The 13725-nt window shown below is 41.1% G+C and overlaps 1 protein-coding gene across 2 annotated transcripts in view; it reads right to left on the minus strand.

Annotated features, from left to right (window-relative positions):
• agmo (alkylglycerol monooxygenase) overlaps nucleotides 1-13725 on the minus strand; it is a 487986-nt gene that overhangs the window by 447180 nt on the left and 27081 nt on the right. For both annotated transcript variants that reach the window (XM_041183159.1, XM_041183160.1), the window contains exon 2: nucleotides 10378-10508. In XM_041183159.1, the coding sequence (XP_041039093.1) occupies nucleotides 10378-10508 (131 nt within the window). The remainder of the gene's footprint in view (nucleotides 1-10377; nucleotides 10509-13725) is intronic.

Raw genomic sequence — 13725 nt, forward strand, 5'->3', positions numbered from 1 at the left:
ACCGGTCATGTATGTCAAGTAACCGGAAAGTACAAGCAGTGATTAAGCCTGCACCTTTATTCCCAATAACAGCATTTGAAGAACCTTTTACCAGGGTCATGGTTGATTGTGTAGGATCCCTCCCTAAGACTAAAAGTGGAAATCAGTATTTACTGACAATAATGGATGTGTCTACTAGGTTTCCTGATGCGATACCTTTAAGAAATATTACAATTAAGAAGATTGTGGAGGAGTTAATTAAATTTTTTGCAAGATTTGAATTACCTAAGGAAATGTAATCATATCAGGGGTCAAATTTCATATCGCAGCAAGCAATGCAAGTGAAAGCAGGTAAGAAGGCTAAAATTTGCAGCTTTGTTTCTGGAGACAAAGTATTAGTTTTGTTACCAGTACTAGGGGATTCATTAAATGCAAGTGCCTTATAGGATTGAAAAGAAATTGACTGAAGTAAATTATTTAATAAATACTCCAGATACAAGAAAGAAGCAGAGGGTGTGTCATGTAAATATGCTTAAAAAGTACGTTGACAGGGAAGAGGAGCAAAAAGGCGTTAGTGATGGTGGATGATGAGAAAGAGGTGAAATTGATTTCCCTCTAATCAAATTGGATAATGAGGGGATGCTTGAACATTTAAATGCAATATTGAGTTACCTTCCAAGCAAGTGTCAAAGTGATTTGGAAATGCTATTGCAGTCACTCAAACCTATTTGGGGAAGACACAATTAGCTTTTCATGATGTATGTAAAGAAATATCAATTTCAGTGAGACAACAACCTTATAGATTAAATCCAGCAAAGTTATCACAAGCACAAAAAGAAATTGATTTTGTGTTTCAAAATGATATCATTAAGTCTAGTTGCAGTAACTGAAGTTTGACTGTTGTACTGGTACCAAAACTGGATGGAAGAGGAAGACTGTGTGTGTACTATCGAAAGGTGAAGGTGGTGACAAAAGCAGCTTCAAATCCCATACCACGTTTGGAAGATTGCATTGATAAAGTGGGGCAATTAAAATTTATCACAAAGATTGACTTGCTAAAAGGTTATTGGCAGGTACTGTTGTCGGAGAGAGCAAAGGAGATATCAGCTTTCATACTGGCAAGTGGACTATATCAGTTAAAGGTTATGCCATTTGCTATGAAGAATACACCTGCGACATTTCAAAGACTGACAAACAAGGTAATTCCAGGTCTAAGCAATTGTACAGTTTATATTGGTGATCTAATTGTCTTCAGTCAGATGTGGGAGGAGCAATTACAACATCTTGAAAAATTATTTACTTGGCTACACAAAGCTAATTTGGTGATGAACTTGGCTAAAAGTGAATTTGCAAAAGCGCAAGTTACGTATCTAGGCCATACCATTGGACATGGTAAGGTGGCTCCAAGAGTTGTGAAAGTCAACGCTACCATGGGTTTCCCAGTGCCTACAAGAAAATGAGAAGCTTTGAGATTTCTGGGCGTGAGTGGGTTTTACTGGATATTTGTACTAAACTTTAGACAAGTGGTTGCTCCACTGACTGAACTATTAAAAAAGAACAAGTTACAATGGACACAGGAGTCTCAGAAGTCATTTTATAGTTTATAGTTTTATAGCAAGTCAATCTTTGTGATAAATTTTAATTGCCCCACTTTATCAATGCAATCTTCCAAATGTGGTATGGGATTTGAAGCTGCTTTTGTCACCACCTTCACCTTTCGATAGTACACACACAGTCTTCCTCTTCCATCCAGTTTTGGTACCAGTACAACAGTCAAACTTCAGTTACTGCAACTAGACTTAATGATATCATTTTGATACCACTGATAACTATGACACCAGTGTCGGTAGTACCTAATTATGCCAAGCAATTCAAGTTGGCCGTTGATGCAAGCGATGTAGGCATTGGGCTGTACTGTTACAAGAAGATGACACTGAAATTGAAAAACCAATAGGGCATTTTTCACGGAAACTGAATGTGTAACAGACAAGCTGAAAAAGAGACTTTGGGCAGAATTTTCTGCTTACCAGGCGAGCGGGCCTGACCCAATCTCCGGCAGGCAGGGAGCCGATCCCCACGGGAGAAGCGGGCCCCGCCACCATTTTATGTGGGCGGGCCAAATAAGGCCCGCCCAGCATGATGGGTTTCTGTGCGGGTGGGGGGGGGGGAGATTCCCCAAAAGCGAGAGTGCACTCTTTCGCGCATGCGCACGAAAGAACGCACATTTCCCTGAGGCTAGGTGCTGCCTCAGGGAGATCGCTGACAATTTTAAAAACATTAAAAATAGAAAACAAAATTCCTTAACATGTTCCCCTCATGTGACAATGTCACAAGAGACGGGACATGTTCAGAAATAACACTAAAACTTTATTAAACTTTTTAAATCCCTCATCCGCTGATGGATGAGGTTTCATGTTTTTTCCTATTGCCCGCTGGGGTTCCTGGCCTGCCCACCAACCTTAAGGTTGGACAGGCAGGTCCTTTAATTGTTGAAATGATCAATTGGCCTCAATTGGCCATTGACAGGTCGGTGGGCCCACAGCTGATTTTGCTGTGGACCCGCCTTCCTGAAAATTTAAATGGGGCGGGATGATGTCAGGGGCTCCCCGATGTCATCCTGCATCATTTTACGCGTCGGCGTGTGGGCCCCGCCCCCGGCTCACCGACGGCAAAATTCAGCCCTTTGAGTTTGGTGTTAGCATTGCTCTATTTTGAAATTTATGTTGCAAACAATTCATCAGAAACAATCATTTATACAGACTATAATCCTTTGAAGTTTTTGGACAAATTTTGAGACAAAAGTGCAAGGCTTTTCCGATGGAGTTTATTATTACAACCATTTAATCTATATGTTATACATATTGTTAGAAGAGAAAATCGCAGATGCATTATCAAGAGTTTGAAGCTTAAAGGAAATTGGGACATTTAAAAAAAACCTGCACACTGAACTGGGGTGATTTCTGTTGATACCAAGGACTTGCATATATATATTTATGTTAATGCATGCATCTGGTAATGTAATAATGTAATAAGTATAGGAGATAGTGTGAGATGGGTTATTAAAATGAAACCACCTTTTAGAATTATGACGGTTCATTCTTCGATAAGGAGGGGGATGTAATGAAGCTATTAATGCATATCATATTTTGGAAAGTATTTTTCTTTTAAAAGAGGTTTGGTCTGCCTTAATTGGATAGCACCCAGCTAGTCTGTGGGCATCACTGACTTGGCCAACATTTATTGCCCATCCCTAATTACCCTTGTTCAGAGGGCATCTTAAGAGCCAACCACATTGCTGTTGGTCTGCAGTTATATTTGGCCAGGCCAGGTAGGGATAGCAGATGTCCTTCTCTAAAGGACATTAGTGAACCAGATGGGCTTTTACAACAATCAACAATGGTTTTGTGGCCAACATCAGACTTTTGATTTGAGATTTTTATTGAATTCATGGCCATCTGCCGTGGTAGGATTACCCGAGTCCCCAGAGCATTACCCTGGGTCTCTAGAATACCAGTGCAGTGATAATACCACTACGCCATTGCCTCCCCCTGAGATGCAAACAGAAAGATAGCATGTATTTGTATTTTTTGAATAGAGCATTCAAGAAGTGGGGTGCAAACTTCACGTCTTTCTAACAAATACCAAGCCATATGCATATATTACTAATAAAATTGGTACTATGAAAGGGGTTTCATTGTTAAAAGGTAAAATTCAAAGAGACTGGTGATACAATGAGAATTTGAATTCAGTCAGTGGTGGTAGGTATAACTTCAATAGTTTTCAGGTGTGCAGGCAGAGGCAATGTAAGATCAAAAGATAGCTATAAACCTCTAATTGCTCCAACTGGCTCCACAGTGGAAAGAACCTCATTTTGAATTCATAAGGTGAAAATGCTTTGCCTGGTGTTTGGTTAAGTCTATGGGTTGTTGTTGCCTTAATGGAGATTAGTTTGGGAATTTGTTAAAAGTTATGATAGGGCAGAATCTTCGGCTTGGCAGGCGGGGGCGGGGCTCGCTCGCCGAGGCGTAAAATGACGCGCAGTGACGTCAGGCTTGCATCCCAACGTCACTGTACGTCATTCAGATTTTCCGTTCGGCGGGCACGCGTCCAAGTCAGCTGTGCACCCGCCGAACTGTCAAAGGTCTATTAAGGACAGTTAACTATGAATTAAAACAATAAACTGAGCTACTTGCCCAACCTTAAGGTTGGCGGGCAGGCAAAGAGCTCAGGCAGCCCTCACATTTTCATGGAACTTCATTCACAGGCAGGATGAGGTTTCATCAAGGTTTTTAAAGGTTTGAATAAATTTTAATAAAATTCATAAACATGTCCCAGCTCATGTGACAGTTTCACATGATGGGACATGTCCTAAAACATTTTTTTCCTTTATTCAAATCTCGCTGAGACAACTCTGCGCCAGGGAGATTTCTGCACTCTTTCTCATGCAGGCATGAAAGAGTGCAGACCTCAACTCAGGCAACATCCCTCCCCCACCCACATAGGCAGCGCTCAGCACTTCCAGGTGCTAATTAGCCCGCCCACGTAAAATAACCCAGCGGCGCCCACTCCCGCACAACTCCCCCAAAGGGGAGAAAATTCTCCCCATTGTAGTAATTTGAAGCATGTGTAGATATATTTTAACCAGTGTAATTTAGTAAAATATTTTAATTAGTTAATGTAAAACCTCGAGAACTAATGGCCTGATTCCTGAGTTTAGAGTCACATCTCAAACATAACACCTAAAATTATTGGTTATGACAGTTGTTTAAAGTTTCCTTCTGAGACTTTTAAATAACTTCGCTTTACCAACTGCATCGGTCATAACACCCCCCCACCACCGCAACCCCCACCCAATTCCCTGACAATGCTGATGCTTCCGACATTAGCCGGGGAGCCAGGGATTCCAGAAGGTGAGTTGGGAGAGGGGGTGCAGCATGGGGTGAGCACTGTCCAGGGGGGGAGGGTGAGCACTGTCTGAGGAGGAGGGGTTGAGCACTGTCCTATGTGCAGGAGGGGGGCAAGCAATGTCTGGGGGGAGGGAGTGAGCACTGTCCTATGTGCAGGAGGGGGTGAGCATTGTCTGGGGTGAGGGGATGAGCACTGTCTCGTGGGGAGGGTGAACATTGTCAGGGGCGGTGTGGGAGTGGTTGTGGGAGGGATGAATATAGCTGTGGGTGCTGGAGTGCTTTGACACTCCAGCTGATGGACATAAGAGTTTCGCTGGTTTTATACCTGCTATGACAAACCCTAAGTAAATCTGTGTAAAAACTAAGGAAGTATTGGGCAAACAACCCAAGTCTGCATGGTTCTGGCCAATCACGGAGCAATCCGGACAGGGTAAAACTGGCAATCGGAAGTTTAAACTTCCTGTGTAAGTACCGGGGATGTGTACACAATATGACTTCCAAATGGTCCCACACGTGTCTTTCAGAGTACCTCCAGTCTCTGACTATCTGGAGACCAGAAGATCTGGGCCATGATCCTTGAACAGTAAAATTTTATCTGAAATAAACTGAGCCAATTATGTCAAGTTATGTAGCCCGCTCTGGCAGACAACTGGAGACCAGGCCTTTTATGCAAAAGTAATAACCACACGAGTCAGTTTACTAAAGGTGCATCCACACTGCACTGTGATATCAGTGCCAGTATTTTGGTGCAATGTTCCCTCTAAGCTGGGCAGCTGCACAGCAACCCCAAAGTTCCTGCATTGGCCAGGCACAAGTGGCCCCTTTAATGTATCATACATGTGCAGTCACACAAAAAAAGTTAAAGGTTCCTCACACATAAATGAATAGGCCTGGCATTTCAAAAAACATTAGTGTGGTCGTTGCTTGGGTGTCACCTTGATGTTGTAACTAATAGTGTAAGGGCCCAACCTGACACCAGAAGCAAGTTGAGTAAGAATCTCGGGAGGAGATAAACTTGCTCCTTCAGAGTCCTTTTGGTCATGGTATCAAACTCACACCAGAAGCAAGCGTCACTGTCAAATGTTTTTGACTTTGCACTGATGATAAGCTTGTGGAGCTGGATTTTTGAGATCAGAGATGGATGGACATACAATTTGGTGCCACTGGCCTCCATGCTGGTTCACTGCCATGATTCTGACCCCAACCTATTTTGAGAGTAGCCAATTGCCATTAATTAAATGTAATTAAGGGGCCTATTAAGGTCTTGTTCCTGCGCTGACTGGAATTTCCAGTTGCCGATGTGGGCAGCCTACATGGGCCTGGTCCAGGATAATTGCCAGTCAGCTGCAGCTCTCTTAAAACTAAAAAAAAACTTACCTCCACTTTTCCCTTGCTGTCTCTATGTTCACATTGGCAGGTTCCACCTCAACTGGTAGGGCTGTGATACCTGAGTAGTGGAGGGCCTCCCGTTGGTCCTCCAGCATCAGGAGCCCACCGCCATCCCTGAATGGATGGCAAGCCTGCTCCCTGGCTTTTCAACAAAGTTTGCATTGGGTGTGCCTAAAGCACACTTTGTGGGGTCAGATCCTGGAACAAGGTCTCATTTCCAGTTTCAAACCCCTGATTGAAAATCCAGCCTGTGAAGTGTGAACACACTCCAAAAATGTATATCTCATATGCAATTGCAAAGAAAAGATTAATCATATTAAACAGTACAGGAGGGAATTAGGTTACTGACTATGCACTTGCATACTGTATGACGGTTTTAATGTAACTAAACTCCCCAGCACTCGCCTAGGCAAGTGAGAAAATGCCAACAAACAGTTACTGATTTTACTATCTGAAAGAACCTAGCAGGGATAAACACTTTGGAAAGTACTTATCTCTGAATAAGTTCCACAACATCTGCCAAGAGGATCCCCAAGTCCACATTTGGGATTGTCATCTGGTGTGCCTGATCTATTAAATGAAATTTCCAGTCCCACCGAGACATTTTTCTCATCCCACTCCTAATGCATTTTCACTGCAAAAAACAAAAGTTAACATGGAATTCCCCCAGTGGCTCCATCTGCACATCAAATACAGTAAATTTTGCCCCTGAATTGGATTAATCCTCTTTTGTCTAATAACTGTTTGGTTATTTTCTTTAAACTCCAATGATAATATTCATTCAAATACCAAGGAAGAGAAAAAGTTCAGCTGGAACCAAGAAAATTTCTAAGAAAGCACAATATCAGGATGATTATTCAAATGAAACATGGCAAGAAGCAACTGCTTTCACATGTGAGGTAACTCATTAGAATCGTTACCTTTCACTTAAACGTGCACCCTGGGACAGATATTGTTTTTTATTATGATTGAACTGCAAATCAGGCTTAAGGATCATGTGTACCTAATGAAGTTAGCTTTATTTTTCAATTAATTTAAATTACAGAAGTGAAATTGTCCCTGCCTAATCTTTTTCCTCGTTCTGCACTTGGAGGATCCATTGAGGAGCAATCCTCCCTTTTAAATCCAAACAAAACTCACTCTTCATAATCAGTATGTGAGCAACAAATTAAGTTTTTTTTTATTTGGAGATTACAATGCAAACAAGATTTGATAAGCAAACCAAGAAGCTGAATGTTTAAGTCTGAGGGTCTTTCTAACTACAAGGGGCAAAGCTGGAATAGAAAAATCATGGTCCATCATTCAGAGTTACAAACTTGCTCAATCTACTCAATGCTGAAGATAGCAACAGTCATCAACTTCTAAGCAATTCTGTTTCTATTTGCCATTTGATTCCATTACCAGTTGTATTTTTAGACAGTTGCTTTATATACTTCATAACAATTTTGTCAAGCTAATCGAGTATTGCTCTTTGAAAAGTTAAAAAACTCAAAGTGATGACATCCTCTTCTTTTTTATTATATTAATGCAATGATATGCTTTGTCATGCTCACACATCATAGATTTCTGGAGTCTCATTTCAAAATGAGCATTTTATCTTAAAGCAAAATGGAGAATGAACACATTATTTTTAAAACAAAATGAAGTTGAGAGGTCAGGTGACCTTTTCTTTTCTGTCAATAGGCCCCGGAGCTAATCTCCAATTCTGGATGAGGCATTAAAAAGCACGCCAACTTTAGGGACACCACACACAAGACATTAAAATGTAACAGACCTTTCTTGTGGATTAAAGGCTGCCCTTATCCAAATAACTAACAAAACTGGTTCACAATAACTCTTGCAGACCTTTTGGATTTGGAAAGGAATTCCCAAGAATTGGTGTGAATAAACCCTGTTCTATCACAATGATAATGTGATTATGTGAAACTCAGACACTATTGTCTGTCAATGACCCAGTCGTCAGAAACCATTTGTGACAATAATGGACATAACCCTTCTGGTCACATGACAGAAATTCAGTTCCTGGTTAAGGATATTTAATAAAGCACATTTTGGGGCAGAAGAAAGAAACATCCAGACCAATGAAGGAACAGGGTACTTTCTAAGATCCATCAGCAGGCAGAGAATTTGAGATGGCCTTTACCTACCTATGTGAAGAACCAAACTAGGTTTTTGCCACAGGGGTTCCAATGTGCCTTGACTGCATTGAAGCAAGAGAAACCTGCTCCTGCAAGCAGTAAACCACTGTAAACCCATCTCTATCAACCTCCAGGCTCTATTCCTTCAGTGGACCAAAAAGAAATCACAGACCTGCAACATTTCATGACTTCATTTTGGGAGAAGCAAGTGTGAAGTGAATTTTTGGACTTTTAAGACCTAAGTGCATGCTCTTGTAATCATCATCTTTCCTTGCATGTGTGTCTGTCTGTGTGATTGAGTGGGTGCGGTTGTGAATACATTTTAGGTGTTGAGTAATAAACATTTATCCTTTTTTAAAACTTAGGAGAAAACCTGTCATTTGTCTGTTCTTAACAGTTACAGCACAGGGCTTAAAACACTTTTTTGTGTTTAAAAACACACCTTTCTTTGGTCAATCGAAAAGTGGGAAAAGGCGCAACCATCCTGCTATCTCTCCCCTGTCGTTAACCACTTTCAATGGAGAGGCCTTATCACCAAAGAAAATTTAGTCCCAGAAGAATACAATGCATGCTTCCCCTTTGTATAATGTTATTCACATATTATTTGACTAAGTGGATTTTGTTGTATGAAACATCATATTCTTACACTGAGGTACACAGAGAAAAATACATTGGAAACATTGGTGTTGAAGAAATTGTACATTTAAATTGATAGTGTGTTTGCAGTTACTGAAAGTTCATTCCTGGCGATCTTGCATTTCTTGACAGGAGCTTTCAGCTGGCTCAACCCTGAATCTAGATTATTGCATTCATTAAAGCTGTGGGCCCAAGTTCATGCACGGTGAAGAATGCATAAAAATCAGATTTTTGTGTAGGGTCTCACTTAATCTTAAGCATCTTCAGCTTTGTCTATAATTGCCTCCAATTTTATCAGCCCAGGCTCTTAGATTGTTCCCTATTGCTCATCCTTATGAGTTAAGCTCCCTGTAGAATGTACAACTTCTTTTAATGACGCCTAGACTATGTGAAGCAAGTTACTCATACTTAGCTGACCTCCTTGACCCAAGAATTTCTTGGATGGCTTCACAGTCATACCACATAAATTCCAGACAATGAACTGTTCCAACAAGATGAAGCAGAATCAGTCCCCCAAGCTTCAACAGCACCATAATCATCAAGTTCCTCACCACCAACATCCTGGCAGCCACAATGACTGGAAGTCTAATTGAACAGTAACATTCAGCAACATGCTACAAGAGCAGAACAGTGATCAGCAGGTCACTTTGCAGCTACTGGCTCATCTCCTGACCCTTCAAAGCCTGTTTATTGCCTACAAGACTCACATCAGCAGTGTGATGAATGGCTGTAGCTGCTGCAACACTCAAGAAGTTCAACATCATTCAAGACAGAATAGTCTGCTTGATCAGCATCCCAATTAGCCACCTTTCCATAAACAGTGCACTGTGACTGCAGTGTATAACAACTACAGGATGCAGTGCAGCAAATCATCAAGCTTACTTTGATGGCACCTTCCAACCCCAAAAAGGATAAGAAAAATAAGGTTATAGAAACATCAATATCTCCACAATCCTTCCAAGTGGCACACCTTCATGGCTTGGAAATATTGCACAGCCTTCAACATCACTAGATCAAAATCTTCCAACTCCCTACCTAATACCATTGTTGGAGCATTGCAGCAATTCAAGGAGAAGGCCCACCTTCACGTTCCCAGGTTAAATAGAGATGGACAATAAATACACCCTTGCCAAGGTCACCTTCATCCAAGAACTTTTATTTTAAGCATGTATTTTCTCCTCACTCAAACAACCAACTTGATCAAAATTTCTACTTTAAGTTCCTTGACCGTTAACAATCTCAACTGACTGGCTTAGAAATCTTCCCAATTACTGGCATTTGAAATTTATTTCCAAGAAGGCAATAAGGTGACTATTTACTGTACTTACTCTGGCAGTCTTGACAAGATGCCGGCACTGATGGATGTTAGTGCATCATTCATTCGCAATACAGTTTGGCCCTTCTGAAACCAGGTGATCACTAGCTCTATGATCATTAAACCCACGAAATAGGGTGTAGCCTACAAAACATAAGCCAGAATTATTATTTATTCATCTTTTGCTCAGGCAATTTATCTACATCACTGAGCTATAAATGAGTGACTTAAAATAGCACAAGAACTACATTTCAGGTATTCAAAGATTTCCTGCATGTTATTATTTTGAGACTAGTGGCTACAACAGATTATGCAGTAGAAAAGATGCTTTAGTGTTTGAATAGTAATAATTAAATTAGTAATCGTAGAATTTGTTTCATAAATTGTGAAATAACAATGATGAACCAAACACAAAATGCAGCACCCAACAAGGTTGAAAAGAGTGAGTGATAAACAAGTTAAGGAACAGTAATCAGATGATGCCAAGTTTGAGGTTTAAATGGTTATAGTAGAAAGGAAAGCCTGAGGAAGGTAAGGAGTTCCATAGTTTTGAGATCCTAAAACAGAATCGTTTTGAGTTCAAGGCTGAGTAGCATATCCCAATTTGTTATAAGCGAGAAAGTCTTGCATTGGACTGCACAATATTGGGATGCAAGCATTTAACACTTTGACTCAAATGCTTCTTATCCTAAAATAAACAAGTTAATGATTCTGCAGAACAAGTGGAAGGAAAAGTTTTAGTCAAAGGCATTGAGTAAACTGAATATGTTCATTCCACAGCAAAATTTCGATGCCTACTTATAGAAAGAGTGAATTAACAAATGTATTTATAGAAGTGTAATAAATATGGCTTTCTGAAACTACTTAGTACTTCATTTATATAGCACCTATTTTAACATGTTTAAAACATAGTTGGAGATAAAAGTTATATAGAAATTGTGACAAGTGTAGAGGCTACTTCAATGCACCTGGAGGTTCTCATCATTTCTCTAGCAGCTTTTGGTGCCCTCTTTCGCAATTCTAGGGCAAAAAAAATTATATTCTCATTACTCTCACTTGAACATAACACTGTTAATGTCTCAGCATAAAATACACAATAAAAAGTAAATTGTTCATTTAGTTCAGTAGTGACTTCAGCATTGCAAGCTTCCATTTTAGATAGTCTTTGTACAGTTCACCAAATAAATTACATATGCTATGTTCTTATCTGGTTGATAACCTGGTTAAAATGTTAACAACATAAAAGTAAAAAATAATTGTTAATTAAACATTAGTTTATAGTCTTACTAGTCCACCAACAGTACTCACTTTCAGAAGCTCCTGGTCAAAATTAACAAGTTATGTGAGGCAGATCTTTGATGGTTATTTAGCTTAACCCCATTTTTACAGCCTCTCAAACTCTGCTGCCTTCAGTCTTGAAATTAATTTAATCAGTGTCAAGCCTGGAACCCATCATCACGCCTTTCCACATTTTGGAACAGGTTTATACTTTAAAGTCCGTAAAATTTTGAGGAAATGCAGATTTCGAAAAATGGGGGATTTTTTTCTGTTCTTCATTTTTGTCACCCAGTGTCAGAATCTCACAGAAGTATGTTGTGGGAAGGGGATGCAATTCAGAATAAAGCCTCCCAGTTCTACCCAAAAATTATATATCTTACAATCACACCTCAGTAGGCTTCCCCACTCCATCTGACATGACATTAATCTATTCCCTCATACTACATTCTAGTGTCAGCCAAGATTGTGTATTCAGTCTTTTGGAGTGGCTACCGTTAGACTCTCTCTGAAGTTGTCTGTGTGTCACGTTGTTGCCAATTTTGTGCTATAGGCACAAACCCACCAGGAACTGGATTTTTAGACTATTCCAACTCATTTCAGATGATCACATCAACAAAAAGATAAGATATGCACACCAAATACATTGGGCCAGATTCAATAGAACACAAACGTGTAATAATTCCTTCCATCAAGGGATTATTAGCCAAGTTTTATGCAGCCATTTTTTATTCATTCAAGGGATGTGGGCATTGGTGGCTGGGCCAGCATTTATTGCCCATCCCTAATTGCCCTTGAGAAGGTGATGGTGAGCTGCCTTCTTGAACCACTGCAAACCATGTGGTGTAGGTACACCCACCATGCTATCAGGAAGGGAGTTTCAGGATTTTGACCCAGCGACAGTGAAGGAACGGCGATATATTTCCAAGTCAAGATGGTGAGTGGCTTGGAGGGGAACTTCCAGGTGGTGGTGTTCCCATCTATCTGCTGCCCTTGTGCTTCTAGATGGTAGTGGTCATGGGTTTGCATGGTGCTGTCTAAGGACCCTTCTTGGTGAATTCCTGCTGTGCACCATGTAGATGGTACACACTGCTGCTACTGTGCGTCGTGGTGGAGGGAGTGAATATTTGTGGATATGGTGCCAGTCAAGCGGACTGCTTTGTCCTGGAAGGTGTCAACCTTCTTGAGTGTTGATTGAGCTGCACTCACCCAGGCAAGTGGAGAGTATTCCATTACACTCCTAAATTGTGCCTTGTAGATTGTGGACGGGCTTTGGGGAGTCAGGAGGTGACTTACCCGCAGCAGGATTCCTAGCTTCTGACTTGCTCTTGTAGCCAAAGTATTTATATGACTAGTCCAGTTCTGGTCAGTGGTAACCTCAGGATGTTGATAGTGGGGGAATCAGTGATGGTAATGCCATTGAATGTCAAGGGGCTATGGTTAGATTCTCTCTTTTTGGAGATGGTCATTGCTTGGCACGTGTGTGACGCAAATGTTACTTGCCACTTGTCAGCCCAAGCCTGGGAATTGTCCAGGTCTCGCTGCACTTGGACATGGACTGCTTCAGCATCTGAGAAGTCACAAATGGTGCTGAACATTGTGCAATCATCAGCAAACATCCCCACTTCTGACCTTATGATGGAAGGAAGGTCATTGATGAAGCAGCTGAAGATGGTTGGGCCGAGGACACTACCCGGAGGAACTCCTGTGGTGATGTCCTGGAGCTGAGATGACTGATCTCCAACAACCACATCCACCTTCCTTTGTGCTAAATATGACTCCAACCAGCAGAGAGTTTTCCCCCTGATTCCCATCAGCTCCAGTTTTGATAGGGTTGCTTCATACCACACTGTGTCAAATGCTGCCTTGATGCCATGGGCAGTCACTCTCAGCTCACCTCTGGAGTTCAGCTCTGTTGTCCATGTTTGAACCAAGGCTGTAATGAGGTCAGGAGCTGAGCGGCCCTGGCGGAAACTGAACTGAGCGTCAGTGAGTAGGTTATTGCTGAGCAAGTGTCGCTTAGTAGCACTGTTGATGACCCCTTCCATCACTTCACTGATGATCAAGAGTAACTGGCTGGGTTAGA

The sequence above is a fragment of the Carcharodon carcharias genome, chromosome 3 (assembly GCF_017639515.1).
Source record: "Carcharodon carcharias isolate sCarCar2 chromosome 3, sCarCar2.pri, whole genome shotgun sequence".
In the NCBI taxonomy this organism is placed as follows: Eukaryota; Metazoa; Chordata; class Chondrichthyes; order Lamniformes; family Lamnidae; genus Carcharodon; species Carcharodon carcharias.